The 23,020-nt window shown below is 49.0% G+C and overlaps 1 protein-coding gene across 6 annotated transcripts in view; it reads left to right on the forward strand.

The window, feature by feature from the left end:
* KDM2A (lysine demethylase 2A) overlaps nucleotides 1-23,020 on the forward strand; it is a 1,348,567-nt gene that overhangs the window by 634,544 nt on the left and 691,003 nt on the right. For all 6 annotated transcript variants that reach the window (XM_069628943.1, XM_069628942.1, XM_069628941.1 and 3 more), the window contains one exon: nucleotides 5,625-5,718. In XM_069628943.1, coding sequence (XP_069485044.1) covers nucleotides 5,625-5,718 — 94 coding nt within the window. The remainder of the gene's footprint in view (nucleotides 1-5,624; nucleotides 5,719-23,020) is intronic.

The raw sequence follows: 23,020 nt of genomic DNA on the forward strand, positions 1-23,020 counted from the left end.
ATTCTGAAAAAATATGATGAGCGTCTTCGAGAAAGCGGCCTCAACCCCCTCGAAGACTGCCGAGAGCGATGCTCTGGTCGAAAGACCCGAAGGTCCAAAACCCCGCGAGTCGCAGTATCCAGCGAAGAAAGCTTCTCTAGCGCGTCACGAACCCTCGAGTAAAGCAAAGACCTCAAATCCTTCTTCGAAGGATCCGTCGACGCCGAGGTCGGTGTCTTCGACGCCGTTGTCGAAGGGACCTTCGACACATGGGTCTGTCGACTCGACGCCATCCTTAACACCGCCGTCGACGCCAAAGAAAGTCACGGTTGCGGCACACCCAGTGGCTATTCCCAGGTCTTCGATGACGATGTCGTCGAGATTGTCGACATCCTCAAGCAGAATTCCAATTCTATCGAGGACCTCGAGGCCTCCGCCTTTGTTTTCGATGCCACGTTCGAAGCCTTCGGCGTCGACGACATCGACGTTTTCGAGGCCGATTACAACAAGTTTGGCACCCTCTGCTTTGGAGATGGGTTTCACACCCTTTGTGAGTTCAGACCAATTGAGAACAATGTCCTCAATTATGGAAGAGGAAGAACTATCTGACCAAGAAGAGACATTTGAGTTGCAGGGACCTGCAACCCCAGTTCAAGAGGAGTTATCCTCAGAGGAACGCAGATTAAAGGAACTCCATGATTCCTTACATGAGGCAAGTGGTTTAGACACTTCGCCAGAGGTGGAGTTCGCTAGGCCAGACCTGGGGGAGCATGCTGAAACCCCTTATAGAGCCTTAATAGCCAGGATCACAGACTTTATGGGGTGGTCAACACCTTCACAGGCTTTCCAACAGGATGACCTCACGGATATTCTTGACAAAGGTCCACAGGAGGATCCTGTAGTACCTTTTCATAAAGCTCTTCAAAGGAAAATCATGACGAACTGAGAAACCCCAGATGTCGTCCCGGCAGTAAATAAAAAACTGTCTACTAAATACAGGGTATCTTCTGCAGACCCGGAGTTTTTGTCCGAACACCCATCCCCAGAAAGTCTGGTGGTACAGGCAGCATCTTCTACTGACATCAAGACTGCTTACGCTACCGTCCCACAGGACAGGCACGATAAAAAATATGATGCTATGGTTAAAGTCTTTTTCGGCATGTAGCATGGCGTTAAAATCTATTAATGCTACTTGCACCCTTGCTAGATTTAGCCATTCACTTTGGGAGTGTGCTTCTACAGCGGCTGACTGCATCCCGCAGGGAGAAGAAAGGGAGGCGTTCCTAAATATCATAAAGGACGGTAAAGACGCTATGTGCGAATCCCTCCAGACGGGCATTGATTCGGCTGACAGTATCAGCAGAGCAATGGCGGCAAACACAACAACCAGGAGATTTGCTTGGTTGAGAAAGTCTGGTTTTGCCCTAGATGTGCAAGCCAGGCTCTTGAACATGCCATTTGATGGCTCTTCTTTGTTTGGGAAAAAGGCGGATGACAGTTTAGAAAAACTGCAAATATCAAAGGCAGCAGCAAAATCCCTAGGCGCTGCAATCCGTCAGACACCTTTTCGTCCCACAGGAACCTCTGCGAGAGGCAAGTCCTTTCGCTTCTACTCCGCATTCGGAAGAGGTAGAGGACGACCGGCTCAAAGGGGACAAAGAAGAACTACCCGAGGTGGACGGGGTAGATATTCAAAAGCCACAGCAATAGCAGGTGCCTCTTTACCATCGGCATCTGCATCAGCCGCCCCAAAACCACTCTGAGGACTTCCCTCACAAGACACCTGTAGGAGGCAGGTTAACTCAACATCTGGCGGAATGGCAGGCTATCACGTCAGATGCTTGGGCATTGCAGACAGTTGCACAAGGTTACTGCCTGCCTCTCCTACACATACCTCAGAGTCATCCACCGGGGATCAGCTCTCAGAAAGCTCCAGATCCGCTCCTCTTGCAGGGAATTTTAGACCTGCTAGAGAAAGGTGCCATAGAACCGGTACCTGTAGCGGAGAGGAACAAGGGCGGGTACTCCCCTTACTTTCTCATTCCAAAGAAAGACAGAGGACTGAGACCCATCTTGGACTTGCGAGAATTGAACAAATTCCTCAGGAAAGACAAATTCAAGATGGTAACTCTTTCTCAGATCCTTCAGGCCCTTCAGTTCCAGGACTGGTTGGTATCTCTGGACCTTCAGGACGCTTATTTCCATGTGCCAATCCATCTCAAACACAGGAAATACCTGAGGTTCGCAATTGGCAACTCTCATTATCAATTTCGAGTGCTGCCATTTGGGCTGACCTCCGCCCGAGGGTCTTCACCAAGTTAATATCGGTAGTTGCTGCAAGTCTAAGGAGGGAAGGGATTCACGTCTACCCCTACCTGGACGATTGGTTGATCAGAGTTGCATCTTCGGAACAAGCTCAGATCCAGCTAGATCATGTTTGCCACTCCCTTCACAGACTGGGCTTCTCCCCCAATTTAAATAAGTCACAAATGATACCATCGCAGAGACTCCAGTTCATCGGAGCGATCCTGGACACTTCCCTGGGAAAAGCCTCGCCACCAGAGGTGAGGGCTCAAGATATTCTACAGATGGTTACCAAGTTTCAAAATGCCCAACGTCTCCCAGCCTTCGACTTTTTGAGGTTGCTAGGCGTCATGGCATCCTGCATTTTCCTAGTGCCAGAGGCTCGCCTGAGAATGAGATCCCTCCAGTGGGCACTGAGAACTCAGTGGTCACAATTCTCAGGGAGAATGACAGATCTTCTTCAGGTTCCCGACAGGGTGGCTCGAGACCTTCAGTGGTGGGCCTGTCAGGAGAACATTCTGAAAGGAGAGCAGTTTTGGCAACCCTGGCCGGAGATAACAGTAGTCACGGATGCCTCACTCACGGGGTGGGGAGCCCACGCCAACGACTTGACCATCAGCGGTCGTTGGTCTCCATCGGAGTCCAGATTACATATCAACCTGTTAGAGCTGAGGGCCATCAGACTTGCGCTGAAGGCTTTTCTGCCATATGTACAAGGAAAGAATGTCCTGATAATGACGGACAACACAGTGGCCATGCATTACCTCAACAAAAGAGGAGGCGTAAGATCACTACCTCTGTGCAGAGAGGCGATGCAGCTCTGGTTTTGGGCAATCCAAGAAGGAATCTCTCTATTGGCAGTTCACATAGCCGGAGAGAAGAACTTGACAGTGGACGCTCTGAGCAGGCAGAGCACAGTCTCCCACGAGTGGGAACTAGCTCAGGAAGTCCTTCAAGAGATCTTCGCCCTTTGGGGAACCCCTCAGGTGGATCTGTTCGCCACCAGTGTCAACAGGAAGTGCGATCTGTTCTGTTCAAGGGAATTTCCCCCGAGAGGAGCTCTAGGAGACGCGTTCATAGTGGACTGGGAGTTTCCGCTCCTGTATGCGTTTCCACCAGTCCCTGTCATTTCTCAAATGATCAGGGGGTTGAGAAGATTCCGGAAAACCATGATCCTAATTGCCCCGGTTTGGGCCAGGAGAACGTGGTACCCGGACCTTCTAGACTTGTCCATCTGCCCTCCAATTCGACTTCCACTCAGAGAGAATCTGCTCTCACAGAAGGGAGGTCAGGTTCTCCATCCAGACATCAAAACCCTCAACCTTCACGCTTGGCTTCTGAAAGGCTGAGGTACAAGGATTGGGACCTCCCTGATGATGTTACGGAGTTGTTGCTTTCGGCAAGAAGGCCAGCAACAAAATCTTTATACTGCTGCCGTTGGAACAGATTTTGCAGCTGGTGTAGGGATAAGAATATCAATCCCTTTTCATGTGGTACACCAATGGTTTTGTCCTTCCTTCTATATTTGGCAAATTCAGGCCTTCAAGTTGGCACCATTAAGGGCTATCTCGCAGCGCTATTCATCTTTAAGCGCACTGCGGAAGAACCATCCTATTTCAAGTTACCCTTGGTAATACAGTTTCTAAAGGGGTTAACGTTTATCCCCCAAGACCATTCCAGGTTCCCCTATGGGATTTAAATTTAGTCCTAACTTTCCTGATGGGCACACCTTTCGAACCACTCCACTCTTGTTCGTTAAGGTTTCTTACCTTTAAGACTGTTTTATTAGTAGCACTTACATCTGCTAGAAGGGTGAGCGAGTTACAAGCTCTTTCTTGTAAACCCCCTCATACAATCTTTCACAAAGACAAAGTTGTTCTGCAAGTGAAGCCTAATTTCCTCCCAAAGGTGGTTTCTGAATTTCATATCACACAGAAGATTACCCTTCCATCTTTCTATCCCCCTCCCCATCCGGGGAAAGAGGAAGAGAGGTTACACAGGCTGGACCCAAAAAGGGCTTTAAGTTTTTACATTAGTAGACTGGCTAGGATAAGACAAGCAGACCAGCTGTTTGTAGGCTACGCAGGTCACAAGCTGGGGTTACCGATAACTAAGCAGACCATTTCCAGATGGATCATTTTAGCCATTTTGGAATGTTATAAACTGGCAGGAAAAGAGCCCCCTCAAAATCTTAGGGCTCATTCGACCAGAGGTATCGCAGCTTCATCGGCCCTCAAAAGAGGAGTGCCGGTTAGAGACATATGTGCGGCTGCCACATGGTCGTCCGTCCATACCTTTACACGGTTTTACAACTTGGATTCCTCCTCCAGTCAAGAAACCAGGTTTGGAAGGGCAGTATTGCACTCTATTCATCAATAAGAGGAAGCATGAAGTCAGTACTCCCACCTCCAATAACAGAATACTGCTATGGGAGCCTATCTAAGAAAAGGAATACGTCGGAGGACACAATCCCTTCGAAGAACAAGTTACTTCTTACCTTGTAACGTTCTTTCGATGGGATGTTCCTCCGACGTATTCCTTATCGACCCTCCCATCTATCCCAGCAGTACTACTTCCCTTGTTGTTGCAGCTTATGCTCCTTCAGGGTGATTAGTCTAGTCCAGAAAGAATTATTGTGGGCTACAAAACGGAACTGAGCAACGGACGCTGCGCGCAGCCTTTATAGGCAGGATGACGTCGATACGGCAGCTGTCGAGGGACATCGACTCGGCAGACGTCGACGCGCAGCGCCCTCTAGAGAGAAAAAAATTCCGAGGCCAGCAAAGCTGGAAAGAGATATCTAAGATCAGGAATACGTCGGAGGAACATCCCATCGAAAGAACGTTACAAGGTAAGAAGTAACTTGTTCTTCTCCCTCTATCCCCACCAGCACTTACCACCTTGTCTTGCACTTGCACGGTAGGATTGTCACAAGGCCAATATAAGTTTGTTGCTGTTCTACTTTGTTCTTATACCCCTCTCTGCCCCCACACACAACCCACCCCTTAAACTTGTATATAAATGTCCAATAAATAAAAAATAAATAAATGTTAATGTATTTTTCAGTAGACGCCTCCCATGCTGTTGTGCTCAAGCCTCCTAGCACAAAGAATGTGTTATCTTCTTTGAGTTTGCAAGGGTTTCATGCCATACCTGAATAATAAACGGTGCAGTTAGATTTTTGTTATGGGGTTGGATGGGAGTAGAAATGTGACAGTAAAGGTCTTGAAAATGACACCACTTCTTAAGAGGGCGATCACTGTAGAAAGAACATGCATGTTTGTGATGCACAGGTTCTCATCCTTGCGCTTCTCATTTGCTTTGCTGTCTTTTTTTGGCAGGTACTGTCTGATGAGTGTACGTGGGTGTTACACAGATTTTCATGTGGATTTTGGTGGCACGTCCGTATGGTACCACATTCACCGAGGCGGTAAGGTGAGTTTATCATGTTTTTATTTCTTTAAGTTAAATATTTGGAAACGTTTACCGGCATAGGGCCTGTTTTTGCATGGCTTCTTATAGCATTGAGTGTTGCCCCTTTTGAGCCATCTCAAAAGGTTTGCATCCTTCAGGAGCGGTATAGCCATATGAATGTATCATTTTAATTTTTCTATATATGTTTTAGTACTTTACTATGAAATATTAAAGTAATTTTTCCCCATTAATCCGTTTGTCGAAATTGAAAAATATAAGTTAATGCAGTATCTCAAAACCAATGACATGCTTAAATAAGTGCATGCAATAGCATGGTCTCTTTTGAGGAAGTTAATATGGTGGTCTACAAATGAAATTAAGGTATCTACATGCTTGCCTCACAGGGCTCGACATTGCTGGGAGCTATTGACTCCCAGATAGGGCCTAGAATAGCATGGTTAGCTCGACACCAGCAGTTACCACGAGCTACGTTTGGCTCTCCAAGCCAACTGGTGTAAACCCAAATGTACCCATCTGACATTAAATCTGTATCTGGAAATGTTCATAAAAGGTGCATTATTAAACATTTAAAAGATATGAAAAGCATGAATAGTCATATGTACTGGACACAAATATATAGTTGCTTCTCACCTAGACGTTAGATTTGTTGTATACTATGTATTTGTGCCTCATTATGATGCAGCATCAGTGAGAAAGAGCTAGGTTGCAACGAGAGAAAAAATGTTGTGGAAGTAAAGAGAAACAAACCGAGATTAAGGCAGTAACAAATGTTGCAGCAAAGACTAAATAAGAAGTAGCAGCAAGATGGAAGAACTGACAAAATGTAAAGGAATAAAAGAGGAAATATTTTGAAGAGATAGTAAAACGTGAAGACATGTAAAGGAAATTGGCAAGAGACAGGATTCAACAGACCGACATGTCAAAAAGTACTAGACAGCTCAACACAACAATAAAAAGCAGTGGTGAGGGCCGGAGGTTAATGTGGTTTGAAAAAAGCAAGTACCTCCATCATTCAGGCACTCCATTCATGAGACTGACAACCAACTCCTTGTCCACGGAAAACCCTAACACCTCGGAGCCACTTTGAGCGGCTTCTCCATGAATTCTAATTTCAACCCCTGCCTCGTAATGTTAGTTTCATAATATCTCTAAAATGTATGGTTTGCCAGCATTGTGGTGTCACTCTGCTGGCTGTTGGAGACAAAAACTGGCAGAGAGCCAAGCCATAGGGAAAAAAGCCAGGTCTTTCACAATCCCCAAGGTGTTGGTGGGGAAGAACCAACCTTGCAACTTGATGTGTTTAAAGCAGTGCATTACCCCCAATCTGCTCCTTCCAGAGTGGAGTGCTCTACAATTAATAGCAAATTGAATTTACTCTAAAAGAATGTTTTTCATTGTTTATGCACCTAAGGACAGTGCACAGTGTCTTACGTTTGTTCAGTTTGTCCACAGTCAGCAATGAAAGGAGTTCACAACGGGTGATGTGGTTCGACAGTGTAGACTGAGTGAGCAAGCAAGCAGCCACATTCTGCAGCCTATGGCATCTCTAAATCCAAGATTTTGTTGCACCCAATTAGGCTTTATTTGAATAATCCAGTCGAGAGAGCACAAGTGAGATCACTGCCCATTTTTATGAGGTGTCCAGCCAGGGAAATGACTTGTTTTGTTGATAAAGAAGAAAGAATCTGAGCAGATTGGGTGGTGGTCTCTCGCCAGTTTTTTGGGATGAACAGTGTCTGGTAGACTTTTGGTTCTATTGTTTTTCTCCTATCCCTCTCAGATCTGTTACTTAGGTTTGCAACGTCGTACCCTGCAAAGTTGTTGGGTTTATGTTGGAGTGAGTTATAGTTCTATAGATAGTGCAACAGATAAAGTGATTTTGGTTGTGGTATTGCAAAGGGGCTCTCTTCCTGGAAGCAGCTTAATATGGTCGTTTCTTGGAGTCGGTACTTTGATGTGCTGGGTTGTGATGAATGGCCTTCTGTATGGGCTGCACTTTAGTTGCATCTTCTTGTGTGTCGGTCTTTACTAAGCGGGACATTTTGTTGATGTTTTTGTATTCAGGTTGAGGGCTTGATGGTTTGTATCTTTAATTGTATTTGTGGGTTGTAGTTAGTTGGTTTTACGGTTCTTTCCTAGATGCTTGTTTGCACCTCCACTGATTCAAAAACGTGTTGTCCCGCCGCGGTGGTTCTGGTTGATGATTTCCTTTCTTGGTATATATTCCTGGTCTGCTGGTGTCTCAGCGTGAGGTACTACTTTGGTGGATTTAGCTGGTGCAGCATAGGAGGTGCGTTATCAGAGGGGCGTAGTAGGTATGTGTCTCAAAACTTAGTATTTCAGCTTGGAATGTTGCAGGGGCACAGTATTTTTGGGCTGCCTTATTGCAGGGGGTAACAAGATCTCCAGGGCACTAGCTCAGGGTTCAGTATTGTGCTGGCACTATCCTAGGCTCATACTAATGCTGGTGCACCCTACTGCAGGTGCACACTTGTTCACGTATTGATTCTCACTCTTACTCCACACTAGTTCTTCACTGGGACGAGTATTCACGTAATATATACTTATTCCCCACTGAGATGAGTAGGATTCTTCTTTTGTTATTGTTGGTATCCCTCCAGGGACTCCCGCCTTCCCCATTACCTCTCGTTCTTAGGGTTGGCGTCACTGGGCCTGCCCTCAGTATGGGATTTTCTTCTCCTTTGGTCAGGTTGGCCTCTCTTCTTCACTATGCACGCCTTGCATTGCAATTCCGGGAGTGGTCTTGCCGTTGTTCTCGGATTGCACCATCCAATGATTCTCAGTCACGTCACCACTTGGTGTTAATTGCACGTTTTGGACTTCCGTCTTCCAACTTCTCTGGCTTCACTTTCCCTCCAGGTTTGGGTCGCATGCTAGTTTTCTTCCAGCCTTGACAACTGTGTCCCTCTCTATCAGCTTCACTCACACAGCTGATTTCAAATTCCTGTGCTTCTCTCTCTCTCAGGATTGTTTTATGATGCAGCGTTGGGACCTCCCTTGCACAACTTCAAAGTTGTTCTGTTAGTAATCAGTATTACTCCAATGGTTTTCTTCAACTCAGTACATCTGGAGTGCTTTTTTTCAGGGTTTCTCACAGATTCTATTTGGCAATAACAAATATCACCTTGTTATGTGTGTCGTCTTCTGGTAGCTTGGTTACCACTGGATTGTGAGGAAGTAATTTAGGGAGTTGCTCTTCGGAAAGAGAGACCTTGTCCCCAAGGGGTAAGGGGGGGATCTTTGCTGGTGAGGTCCTTCTTGCCTCCACCACTAGGGAAGGTATCGCGTAGCGTGTTCACCTCCCTAGCCTCACTGGGAAAGGCTCTCCCGGTAGTTAAGTGGCTGAATCCCGTGATTCGTCGCACTGATCATATTGTAATCTTAGGGCCACAATATAATTTCACAGTTACAAAGTTGTCGTTTTCACATTCTCAGTGTTGACAATGTTTCATTGGGTCAATGTTATCCTATTTGTAGAATATCACAACGCTAGAGTCTCAGGGCGGCCAAAACCCTGTTGGCAGGACCTCACCATTCAACAGTAGCAAAGTCTTATAGTAGTATGGTCTCGGAGTGGTAGAATCTCACATAGTAAAGATTTAGTAGCAGAGTTATACAGTGGTAAAACCTTACGGTGTTAAGATCTGCAAGTTTTGAGGACTTTACATGGTAAAAGGTTAGGGTCAAAGTCTCACAGAGGTGAAACCTTAATATTGCAATGTGCTAGGTTTACAGACTTCTAGTGGCAAAACCTCACTGGGGTATTAGGGTACAGTGTTGAGATATGATGGCGAAATCTGGTTGCATTCTCTGAATGGCCCGAGTCTGGAGCGGTAAGACCTTACTGTGGTGAAAACCCAGTGGCAAAATATGACTGTAGTTGAACTTCACACTTGGAGAATCTGACCTTGCTTGAACCTCATAGTGGTCATAAATCATAGTGGTAGGATATGATGTTGGTAAATGCCTTAAAGTGCCTAACTTTCACAGCAGTAAAACCTTACAGTGGCCAAATCTGAGTTGTCGTATCATGCTGGTAAATACCTTACAGTGGTCAAATCTCAAAGTGGCAAAACATGTTGTTGGCAAGAATTGTATGCTGGCGAAATCTCAGTGGCAACCCCTACTGTGGACAGATACCACTGTGGCAAAATATGATGTTGGTAAATACCTTTATTTTGGCTTAATCTCAGTGGCAAACAGACTCACAGTGGCTAGGTTTTCCAAGTATTGACGTTTCACTGCCTCCCTTACCTTGTTGTCTGAGTTTTTGCGGGCTGCAGAGCAGGCCTGGGCAGCCGGCAAACAGGGAATCACTCTTTACTTTACCTGGGCAAGGCACCCCTGGAATACTGGGAGATCTCATCTTCTGAGTCAAGTGGGCCACCAGTCCCTGGCTTGGAGGATGTTCCGGAGGAAGGTAGGGGAGGTGAGATCTTAGGGGTGGTGGAGTCAGGAGGAGATCAGCACGGATTGGTGAAATTTCTGCCATAGAAAGCTTTTTGATGGTTTACGCACACTTATACACCTCTACACCTGCACTTGGCCTCACCCCAGATCATCAAAGATCATTAATAAATGTTTTGACATTCCTGCTTTGGAACCTATTTGGGCCTTCCTCTGTGAAATCTGGCAGTGTGGTGTGGATGATTTTGCAGTGCCTGTAAAACAGGACATCCATCCTGGATTGTAGCTTACAAATATTCCATCATTTCAGTTACCCCCGGCACCCAACCCCCCCCCCCCCCCCCCCCCCCTCAGTTGTTTTTGGCCTGATCTGACAAACCCTTTTTGCTTTACGTACCTTGCTTAGCACATCTGGAGCACTAGTCCGTCCCCATGACTATCAATGTAGGGGAACTCTGTCCTTGATTATGACATTCCTTGTTTGTTTTACACTGCACACATCACCTTACAGTAAAGTGCAGTAGGTATACTTTGTTTCTCTTTCTCTTTGGTTACTTGCCGTGGATGGCTAGGGGGAAGCAGACATTTTTCTGTTTTCTATTTTTTACATTCTTGCGTGTACTTTTACATACTCATCCGCCCCGACCCCATTCCTCCATCCTTGTGGGCGCGTCCCACAACATGGGGAGTTATCGGAACCTTTAGCAGCGAAAAATCGAGCTTGTCCTTTAAATTTAGTACAGCACACTGGGACATATTCTCAAGCGTGGGAACGCCCCGTCAAGGCCCTGCCCTCTGGCGCCTCACCTCAGTCCCTTTTTCTGCACGGACGGTGTCGGACCAGGCAGCGAGCACAGAGACATTTTAACTTTCCGCTTGCTCCCCTTCTTTGTCTGTCAATCTTATTTAACGTCCCTTCGGTGCTTGCACTCTGTCAAGTGCATGGGGTCCAACCACAGCGCTGACAGTCATAGGGCTTTGAAGAATCAGTTGTTGCGTTGGAAGGAGATATTCCACACTTCTCCTCTGGTGCACCTCAAGGACTTAGTCTCCAAGACCTCTCGTCAAGACAAGGTAGGCCTTCTGTTCTGCACAGCTCCTCAGTGTGGCAACTCCTTCCTGGGAGTTCCCACAGGCAAGGGTTCCTGAGATCCAGGTTCTGGCGAGCCCAAGGCCTCCAAGGCTACTGGCCAAGGTGCCCTGGGGCTCTTCCGGACGCTGCAAGAACAGACCCGTGTCCGTGAAGTCTAATGGCTCCCAAGCCGTGGGGCTCAGGCTGTCCTCGAAAGGGCGATCATGCTCCTCCTCTTCTTCGACCCCAAGGGGTAAAGGATTGTCATGAGAGTCACCTCCAAGAGTCTGTCCTCAGGACGACTACCTGTTCCAAGGGCGCGCAGCCTACCTTAGCTTGCTCCAAGGTTGTGAGTCGGGCGTTATGACTACCTGCCAGCCGGCCGAGGGCTAAGGGTCTACCTGAATTATCTGAGGTGAACGCTTTTGGCGGGTGCAGGACCCAGGCTGTATCCTCCCATGTCTGAGCCCTCTAAACTCAGTGCCTTCGCGTCCTGCCACCAAGGACGTGGCGCAAGATCCCATAAGTGGATAGGCACGTGCCAGAGCCTGCTAGGCCGGTGGCCATTTTGGATTCGCCTCGGGACCGCCTGTGCTCTCGCCCATTGAATGGGCTTTGCAAGAATGTTCCAGCCCCCTTATCTCTGGAAGCAGCAGCAGACTGTATGGTACAGGTATCTAGTCTCCTTAGGGGTACATTTACCCATCGCAGTCTTACTGCTACACGCCACGGGCGCCTATGTGCTTTGACCAGGTGCGGAGATCCAGTGCTTCAGATGGACGGCCCCAGGAATCCGGCGACTAGCGAGGACTGCTTCTTCAATCGCTTTCTTCTCCTCATGCGTTTCCCTCAGATGACTGGGCTACTGAAGGATATAGTGTGAAGGAGGTGATCCCACAGGTGGTGCCTCCCTGGCCTCTTCCTCTGGGTCCTCCATCTGATCCTCCTGTGCTACTGGTGCCAGTGCTGATGACTCCCCCGGTCCAGTCCCTACCAGTTGCTCATACCCCTCCACCTCCTCCTGTGCCACCAACACCTCCCCCTCAACATCCTTTGGACCGGTCTACGGCTCCGGACCTAGGGGGACCCCGCCAGCACCTGTGTCCCAGGACACAGACTTCCCTCAGTCTGTAAAATGGGGGATGATGACGATGATGCCCAGGACAATGAACCCTTGGCATCAGGCCTTTCATGACTTCCTCTAGGGCCTGGCAGAGTTCTTGGGGGTCCTTATGCCCGAGGAATCCCCCCGGAGTCGGTAATGCTAGCAGCGGTTTTGGATAAGCACACCACAATCCGGTCTGGCATCTTTCTCCAGAAGGATGTCCTGCAGGTTGCGAGAAAGGTCTGGGAGAAGCCCAGGGCCAACGCCCAGATGAACAAGAAGTTGGGCAGCAGATCCAGGCCGATGTACGTGGAGCAAATCCTCCTGGCCTCCCGCACCAATAATCTTCAGTGGTGGCTGCGTCCTCTATATTCTAAACCATTGTCTTCGTCCTCTTACTCCACTGGAGCCACCTCCAATGTCTTTCCAAGGAGGACAATGTCTTTGAGTCTTGGGGCAAATGATGTTAGTCCATTTCAGGGGTGCATCTGCGGCACGCCAACTGACCCCTTTTTATCCGCGGCTAACCAGAAGCTGTGGCGGGAGCTCGGGGAGTTTCTGCCTGACCTCCCTTTGGCGAGGCAAGCCTCCTTCAAGGCCGGTCTGGCGGCTGCCCGGATCATTGCGCAGGACCCCATTGAGTCTTCTGTCTTCCACATCAATACAGCCAGCAGGGGGCTTGGTGTCGGGATGAGGAGGACAGCGTGGATGCATACCACAAAGCTTTCTTCTCAAGTGCAAGAGCGTATCCTAGATCTGCCCTTTGAGGGTGTGGACATCTTTAATTCATCAACCGATGACAAGTTGACAAAGAAGAAAACCGCCACTCAAACCGCCACTTCCTTGGCCATCCTGGCAAAGCCAGGGCAAAAGTCCTCCCCCAGTCTCAGGGCAGCACCGAATTCAAACCCCACGCTTTCAACGACTTCAAGGGGTTCTGGGACTGCGATACGCAGAGGCCTGGCAGGTAGCCCAGCGACAACAGGAGGAAGCAGCAGAGGACTTTGCACAGGTTTTTCTGCTCCCCCTATTCTGCCCCCACCACTGACGCTAAGAAACGGTGACATCAAGGTCGGGGAACACAGCTCTCCGGTGGTGGCCCGCTGACCTGGCAGCTGGAAGCGTCTTTTCAAGAATCCTTGGATCCTATCTATAGTCTCGACATGCATCAGTCTTCCTCTACCTTTTACTCTACCATCCTCTTCTTTTTGTCAGATCGGGTCCCGGCTCTTTTACAGGAGGTCATTTTGCTCTTGCAGGCGGTAGAACCGGTTCCTCAATCACAGGTGCTCTGGTTTCTACCCCAGGATTTTTGCGGTACCCAAGAACGAGGCTGGCCTGTGGTTTGTCCTGGACCTGTCATTTTCTCAATCTGTCTTTACTGCTAGAGCGTTTCAATATGATTACTCCCGCACACATAGCAGAGGCTCTGTGTGCAGGGGAATGTATGTGTTCCCTAGACCTTAAGGATGCATACCAGCATGTCCCCATCTATCAGCCGCATCGGAAGTTTCCACGGGTCACGGTTATGTCGTACCAATTCCAGTAAAAGATGCTGCCTTTTGGCCTGAACTCGGCCCCTTCTGTCTTCAAGAAGTTAATACAGTTTCGGGTCTCCTCCGCTTGGAGGGCCATCACCTATACATAAGGTTTCCTGTTTTAGGGGTTTCTTTTTTTTTTTAACTTCCGGGAGTGTCGGGTACACAGGCAGTGTAGGGTACACAGGCACAGCAGCTGCAGTAAAGCCTTGGGGGCTCTGTTCTGTCAATGTGAACAGAGCCCCCACTGCGTTTCTCCTACAGGGGGACCTTCCTTACCTTGATGCCAAGGCAACGGGCCGGGGGTCAGGCAGGAACCTCTGGTCCCTGTCGCAAGTCAAGGGGAGAAAGCAAAACACACGATAACCAACTCCTGGCGTCTGTGTCAGAGAAGCTGCCTGCAGTGCACAGACATTACACCACCCCACTGCATTTCCCCTCCCATCAGTCACTAATGACATATCAGTAGCAATTTTGTGCACTACATTGTGATGGGAGGGGCTGCTCTTGGCGCCATATGGAAGCTAGCTGTTTTGATCTTTGCTAATGAAGCAGAACAGTAGGAGCCGGCGGCTGTGAAGTGAACAGCTGACATGGTGAGACTCGCAGCTTCAGTAGAACAGTGTTTTTCGGATTCCCCAGAGGAAGCGAAGCACAATAACGTGCAATGTTTTGCAGCGTTTTTCAGATTATACCGAAAATTGGAAACCCTACCTGTACCCCTATATGTACGACTGGCTGGTGAGGAAGTCACAGTTGCACCCATACCAGGATCTGGTCTTCCTAGGGGGGCATTGGAACACGGCCATTCAGCGGGTGTAGCCTACGCCCGAGAGGCTCCTCTCCCTTTGCAAGGCAATGTGGTACTTTCTGGCCAACACAACCACCTCGGCATGGTGGTTCCAGCACCTACTGGGGCTGATGGCGTCCTGCGCGCTCACTGTACAGCAGGCTAGCCTCAAGATGAGGCACCTCCAGCTCCACCTGGCAGCCAATTGGGATCAGGAGACAGGGTCTCAGTCGGACAGGCTTCCAATACCCCAGCCCCTCCTGTCTGATCTTTACTGGTAGTTGGACAGCAATGTTTCCGTGGGAGCCCCTTCACCCGACAACAGCCTCCTTTTTAGGCTGGGGGCTATTCTGGAGCGCTATGCCATTCATGGCGTGTGGTCCAGGGCGGAAGCCCTCCTGCATATCAATCTGCTCGAGCTCAGCGCAGTTGGCCTGGCTGTCAAGGTGTTTCTGCCCCATATCAGTGACAGGTCTGTTCTGGTCAGGATGGACAATTCTACTACAGTGTTTTACCTGAACAAGCAGGGTGGCACCTGTTCCGTCCTCCTGTGCATGGACGCGGTATCGATCTGAGAATGGGCCCTGACTGGGGGGTGGGGGGGTTGGAATTTCAGAAGTTAACCTCCCAGAGGACAGCAATGCTGAAGCGGACCAGCTGAGCCGCTTGGGATTCAACACCTACGAGTGGGAGTTGCACACTGACTCCTTGTTGACCCTGTTCCAGTGTTGGGCATCGCAGACCTGGATTTGTTTTGCATCTCCTCTGAATTCCAAGTGCCCACAGTTTGCTTTGTGGGCAGAACTGGATCGGTGGGCTGCAGCCTCATCCTGATTGCCCCCTACTGGCCTTCGAGAGGCTGGTTTTCGGATCTGCTGCAGTTGTTCTCCCCAGGTCCCGTCCACCTTTCCGATCCCCAAAATGGGATTCCTGACGTAGCAGGGCTTGGCAGTTGAACATCCGTACCCGGCTGGCGCTGGCAGCCTGGTTCCTGACCAGCTAAGGCTTTAGCATGCTCAATTTTCAATGACAACTGGGACATCATTTAAAAGACAAAGGAGGCCCTCTACTCGGTCCCAGTTTAAGAGTAAATTGACTCATTTCTGCCATTGGGCTTGTGACCAGGGACTGGATCCTATCACCTGTCCTCTGGATGACGTACTGGCTTTTTCAGTACACCTGGCTCATTCGGGAGTTCAGGTAGATACTTGCCGCACTTATTTGGCGGCCATCAGGGCTTACAAGAATTCCCCTGAGCATGTGTTTTTTCGGCGGCCCTCCCGGTGGTTAAGGCCCACCTCAAGGGATTGTCTACGCATTTTCCTCCGGTGCATAGGCTGTTTCCGGTTTGGGACCTCAATGTGGTTCATGCAGCTTTGCAGCGCAAATCCTTTGAGCCGATGGCCTCTGTGGACATCCGGCTGGTAACGCTAAAGACGGTTCTACTCGTAACTCTCACCTGTGCGTGCAAGGTCAATGAGCAGCAGGCGTTTTCTTTGTGCAATCCCTTCACCACGTTCCACAATGACAAGGTCATCTTGCGCACTCACCCAAACTTTCTTGCCCAAGGTGGTCTCTTCATTTCATCTGAATCGGAAGATCTGCCTGCCGGTGTTCTTCCCGAACCCACAATCCGAGGCAGAGAGTGCCCTACGTTCCTTGAATCTCAAGCAGATCCTCAAGTTTTCCCTCTCTCAGATGAAATCCTTCAGGAAGTCTGAGGCATTGTTTTACTTTTGGAGGCTCTCAGGCTTCCAAGTCTTCCATCACCCGTTGGATGGTTCCCATTTCGGAGGCATTCACAGCCATCGGTAAATTAATTCCCGAGGGGATTCTGCTTGGGTCTCTCCATCTGTATTCTGTAAGCTCTATTCCCTTGATAACAGCTCCAGGCGTGATGCAGAGTTTCGGTCGGGTGTTTTCTGAAGAACCTTTTTTGCATATGAGCAATTAAAGTTACTCACCATAGTGACTAGAGTACTCATAGTCCCGTTTCCTCCATAGGTCCCACCCACCTTCCCCCGCGTGTATGCTAGGGGCTAATATGTATTAAATGTAGCCAGGGATCGAAGAGTCTGATGTGTTCAAAGGGGACCGAGGTGAGGCACCGGAAGGGCGAGTCGTTCCCACGCCCAAGGCCGCACCCCAGGTGCTGTACTAAATTTAAAGGCTAAGCTTAATGTTTTGCTGCTAAAGGTTCTAGTACCGTCCCCATGTTGGGCGACGCCCATAAGGATGGAGGAAAGGGCACTATGGAATATGAGTAATCTAGTCACTACAGTGAGTAACTTTAATTTTTACTGCATAATGCCTTTTAGAGTACTATACACTCTAAAATGGACGTGCCACAAGATTTTATCTAGTCCTTTAGCCATCTTGTGTCTTGGCCTTCTTGCTGCCCTGTCAGGCTTATATATAGGAACCCCTTTCCCAGGCAAAGCAGCTGTCTGTGTTTGTGGCTAGATGTCGGGGCAGGGACTCTCTGGTCCCAGTACACATTCTGGCCAAGTATATCTGTTGCTGGGCAGATGTGTTAGCCTGAGCCTGTCCATGATTGGACATCCGCTACCAGATGGATTGATTGAGAGCCTTCACATTGGTGGACTTGGGCAACTCCAGCTCAAATCCGGCATAAAAGCAGGACTCCTGCAGTCATTCAGCAGATTGTCATTAGAGCCAAGAACACTTCTAAGTGGAGCATCCTTCTGAAGACCCAGAACTTGTTGCTGCAGCCAGCAAGCATGGTCTTCAACTGTCCCAGTAAACCCCTGCTCCTTTGATATTCTCCAGAAGGCCTTCACCAGTGCTTTGACCCATAGACTGGTGGGAGTAACCAGTCTTGACCGCTGCTGAAGGATCCTGCCTTTGGAAGCCTTTGAAGTGTCCCAGACCATTGTGTGGGCTGACAAGTTTCTTCCGGCCCTAACTCGCTGCATCGGTTGCCAGCCTTCAGACTTGGGACTCCTCAGACCCTCAACTTGGGGGAACAAATGGCTGCTGTAGTCATCGATGTCTCCCACCTGCATCATAATTGGGAGTCTTCCAAGGTTGTCAACGTGGTGGTCCTTTCTTCGCGTAAAGGCTTGTCCAGCTGTCGAGATCATTGAACTGCCTCACCAGAGTGCGGAACACTTTACTAGCCGATCCTGAATCCCAAAGCGGAATGTGGCCTCTGCACCCACGACCAATGAGCTGCCTCCAACAATGCACAGGGCCCAGTAAATTCAGGAGCACCAGAAGTGGTATTTGAGAAAGTCGGTGAAAGGGTAAGGTAACATACCCGTTTCAACCCGCCCCCCCTCCACCCCTTGCCCTTAGTTCCATTGGGTTTAAAGGGCATACAATCCTAACCGTAGCCCTCCCTTACCTGCCTGTGGTCGAATGTGTTTTGGTCAAGGATTTCCCCCCGTCATTCTTCCCCTACAAACTGACTGTTCGTTTTGCCAACTCTTGTTCAGCCTACCTAAAAGACCCCTATCTCCCTGCAAAGGGTTCAATTGTGACTTATGACTTTAAGGGTCCTCGGCCCCCTCTTTTCTAGAAAGGGAAGTACTTTTTCAATGTAGGGCCTTATTTTCACATTGAATTGGGTTTTAAATCCTTTATTTGTTACCGGTTAGTTTTCAAATTGGTTAGAAATTGGTTAGATACTTACCTGTCCTTTTCTTCACTTACTTTGTGTATGTTGAGTGATTTACTTGCCTGTGATTTTTGATTTATAAATTGTCCAAGGTCTAAATAAATCTCTATTTTTTTTTTCAACATTGATATTTTATTACTTTTTTAACACAAAACAAAATACATCAGTATTAGCAAGATATACTATAGCACAATTCATTCTTTGCATAGTCTGGCTCTCGATTAATCAGGACGTAGGGAGTGGGGTTGTCCCTCTTGGGAGTGGTGCAGTTTCTGCCTGGTGATAGTTCCTCATCGGTTCGTCCAGCCAGCGGGTGATTGGGGGCCTTTGTGCGAGTGCGGGGTAGCGTTCTGCGTAGTCCATGAATGGGGCCCATGTGTTCCGGAAAGGATTCAGATTGCCCATGCGGAGTGCTGTGATCTTTTCTACTGTGGCAATGTCCCAACACTTATCCCACCATAGAGGTATAGAGGGTCCTTCAGGGTGCTTTCAGAGTCTGGCGAGGGCTATCTCAGCCGCTGTTAGCAGTTGGGTGCACAGCTGGGCTGTGTTCCCCGATAAGGGCATGTCCCCCCCCCCCCCAGTAGGATGATTCCGGGATCCCATGGGATGGAGGGACAGTGATTGCTTAGATATGCTTCTGCACTCCTCTCCAGAAGTGCGCTGCTTTCAGGCATTCCCAGAGTAGGTGGAATAGCGATCCCTCTTGGGGGCATCCTCTCCATCAGGGTGGGGAGGTGATGGCGCCGGCTTTGTGCAACTGGGCTGGCATGATGTAATACCTGTAGCACACTTTATACCCTCCTTCCCTGTTGGTGATGCACTGGGTGCTTTTGTGGAGCCTCGACCATATTCTGTTCCATGCCTCTGGGTCCAAAGGGCGTCCCAGGTATTTTTCCCAGTAGGTCGATCTTTCCTTTACTTCTGGGTTTGACTTTTCCAGGAGTTTGTAGAGGGCAGAGATTTTCCCCCTCAGAGGAGAAGTTGTTAGCGTGAGCTCTATGGGTGTTAAGTTTGTAGAGCCTCGCTCTTTGATGACTCGTTGGGAGATCCAATGCAGGATCTGTGAGTAGTGAAATCTTTCCTCCTCTGGGACTCCGAACTTCGTCTTGCATTCCTCGAACGAGAGGGGCTGACCTCCCTCCAGGAAATCTGAGATCCTATGGAGGCGCCAGCCTTCCAGCTAGCGAAGCTGCGATTGCAGAGACCTGGAGAGAATTCTGGGTTGTCCCAAACAGGTGTCAATGGGCCTAATGAGCTTGTGATTCTCCATTTCCTGGTGGCGGCTTTCCAGCTTTCCACCGTGTTACGGGTTGCTGGTAGTGGGTTTATGATAGGGGGCGCTTTCCAGGATTGGATATGTGGTAAGTCGGATAGGGGTGGGTTGCACCATGCTTCTTCTAGTTGCAGCCAGCATGGGCGGTCTTCGGTGCGGGCCCAAGCAAAGGCATGCAATAGTTGTGCTGCTCAACTGTACCTGGATATGTCCGGGACTCTGAGTCCACCCAGGTGGCGGCTTCGGGTCATAACTTTCTTTGTGATGCAGGGTCTTTTCCGCCTCTATATGAACTTCATGACTTCCCGCTGCAGCGAGTTGAGGTCCCCCTCTGGTATGTGTATTGGGAGCGCTAGGCACTGATGAAGTAGCCTGGGGAGCAAGTTCATTTTTACTGCCGCTACTCGGCCCAACCAGGAGATTTCTTGTTCATTCCAGCACTTTAGGTATGCCCGGAGATCTTTGAATAATTGTGGGAAATTATGTTTGTAGATGAGGGCACTGGCTTTGGGGATATAGACCCCTAGATATTCAATCGTGGACCCGGCCCATGGGATGGGGAGTTCGGGGCTGAGTATGTCTCTCCGTTGCTTTGTTGTGTTGATCGTTAAGGGGTTGCAGAGATGTGTCCGGGTTAGTGATCGTTAGGACATCGTCCGCATAGAGTGCAGCTTTGTATTCTGTCCCACCCACGGTAATCCCCTTGATGTTTGGGTTTTGTCGGATCCTCTCTGCGAATGGCTCCATAGACATGGCGAATATCAGGGGGGTAGTGGGCAACCTTGGCGGATACCGCTGGATATGGCAATGGCCTCTGATTTTGTGACGTTGATTCGAAGCTGTGTAGATGGTGTTGTGTAGTTCGACGGTCCATTTTGTTAAGTTGTGGCCCAGTCCCATGCGTGTCAGAGTCTTTCGGATATAATCCCACTTTACTAAATCAAACGTTTTGTGCTGTCTAGGGAGATGATCAGTAGCTCTGCCCCTAGTCTATTGGCGGATTCTATAATGTTTAGTGTTCTTCTGATGTTATCGTGTGTCCCTCTGCCCGGTATAAACCCTGTTTGATCTTTGGATATTAGTTCAGGGAGAACCCCTCCTAGTCTGGCTGCTAGCACCTTGGAATAGATTTTCCCCTCTGTGTTTATAAGCGTTAGTGGCCTGTATGAAGCTGCCTGTTCGGGGTCCTTCCCTGGTTTCTGGAGTAGGATAGTGATTGATTCGGCCATGGATTTCGTTACTTTCTCAGTGACCAGGAAAGAGTTGAATAGTAGCGTTAGTTGCGGTGTTAGGACGCGTGCAAATGTTTTATAGAATTTGGCCATCAGTCAGTCCGGGCCTGGGGCAGTGTTTTTTAAGGATTTTAAGACTTCTAGGATCTCCTCTGAGGAGATCAGGGCTTCCAGGGAGTCCAGGAGGGGTAGTGATAGCTGGGGCGTGAAATGGTTGGAGATAGTGGTGCTGCTGGTCTATCTCTTCCAGGGAGGAGGGTGGTCCTTGGATAACAGATTTCTGGTGGCACACTAAAATCTCTGTGATACCCGGGGTGGTGTATTTGGCTTTCCCATCCAGCCCTTGAAGGCAGACGATATGGTTTCTATTGTGTGTCTTCTGTAGTTTATATGCTAGTATTCGGTTTGCCTTATTGCTTTTGTGATAGTAAAATTTTTTTCTGTATGGAGAGCTTTGGCGGTGCGGTCGGCTCAGTGCATCTCCAGTGCTTTCCTGGCCTTTTTTAATTCCCTGTCCGCCCTCCTAGTGTAATGGGCCTTTAGTTCTTTTTCTAGTGTGGAGACTTTGGATTCCAGGGCCTGTGTGTGGAGCTTATAAACTCTAAATTGCTCGGTGGCAGAGCTGATGAGCACTCCCCTTATTACCGGCTTCATAGCCTCCCATACTATTCCTACTGTGGTTTCGGGATTGGTGTTCTCTTTAAAATAGTTAACCAGTGCGTCGTCCTCTTCACTTCTAATCACCTGGTCCAACAAGAGGGAGTCATTGAGCTTCCAGTACTTCAGGGGTGGTTTGGGTCCCCTAGAATCGAGAGGTCTGCTGAGACAGGTGCGTGGTCAGATACCATGCGTGTGTGAATTTCGATCTTGCTCAGACAGGGAAATAATGTACTCATGGCTAGTATGAGGTCGATCCTGGAGTGTCCCCCATGTACATTTGAGCAGTAGGTGTAGTCGCGACTCTCTGGGTTAGCTACTCTCCAGGTGTCGACTCTTCCTGACTCTCTCAGTAGCCTGGCTAGGGCCTGCACCCGAGTGAAGTTTGGGTTGGATCGGGGCAGCGATTTATCCCTTGCGGGGTCAGGAACTGTGTTAAACCCTCCCCCCGCCCCCAATGAGGCGGTATGCTACAGTGAAGGTTAGTGTCGGATGTAGTTCCAGTAGGAACTTATCCTGGTTTGTTTTGGGGGCGTAAATCCCTGCGATAGTAATTGGTTGGTCGGCGATTTGTCCTCGTAATAGGAGATATCTGCCTGTTGGGTCCTTTTTGACTGAGGGATTACTCAGAGGGAACTTGTCGCTTAGTAGGATCGCCGCCCCTTGTTTTTTCTCACCTCCGGAGGCGAAGAAACCCTGTTTAAAGCGTTTAAATTTGATGCTCATCGGCTGCCAGGAGGTGAGTTTCTTGAAGAATTACTATGTCTCTGCTTAGCGCCGCTAACCTATTCTCCACTGATTTGCGCTTTCTCAGGGAATTAAGACCTTGGACATTCCAGGTCAGGATGCGAACTTCCCTAGCATTGTCCTGGCTCATTGGTCATGGGAATCGCTTAGTTCGGAGCTTCGGGACTGTGCAGTTGGGTGTTGACTTTTTAGAGGGGATCCCTTGTGTGCTTGTCACATCTAATGATGTCTGTAAATAAAACTTAGTTATTAACTGGGAGGTTCGGGATTCTAAACTGTTCCTGGTTCCCTTAACTATCCCCCCCCTCCCTCCAAAAACAGTAGGGATGAGACCACAAAGCTCATCCGCGGGGTTGCTGGTTAACCCAGCCGTCGACTAGTTGCAATTTAAGAGTGATAATTACATATGGGACCCCTGTGGAGAAAGTGACCGGAGGATTAAGTCCTGGACTTAAGAACTTAGATATCTCTTGGTTGGTGGGGCCTGGTTTTATGTTCCTATCTAATGTGTAGGCGCCCCCTCGTGGGTATGTGCTTGTGCCCCCCCCCCCCGGGACCTGACTCTGAATCCTATGGAGGGGGGGTCATCGATTCCAGCGGAATTAGCTCGGGTCAGGGTGCTTCCGAGGGCCACGGAGCTTGCGGTGCCTGCCGGCACGTGACCAAGGGCCAGTCGATGGTGATCTGTTTTGGGATTGAGGTTGCGTGTCTGGCTCAGAGTCCTCGTGAAGAGATCCTTTCCCCATGAAGCAGTCTGCCTCCTTCGGGTTGCGGATATGCCTGTGGGTCCCTTCCCATGTGAAGTTAAGGGCTTTGG

Source organism: Ambystoma mexicanum, chromosome 12 (genome assembly GCF_040938575.1).
Source record: "Ambystoma mexicanum isolate Mex_15411 chromosome 12, UKY_AmexF1_1, whole genome shotgun sequence".
NCBI classification, from domain to species: domain Eukaryota; kingdom Metazoa; phylum Chordata; class Amphibia; order Caudata; family Ambystomatidae; genus Ambystoma; species Ambystoma mexicanum.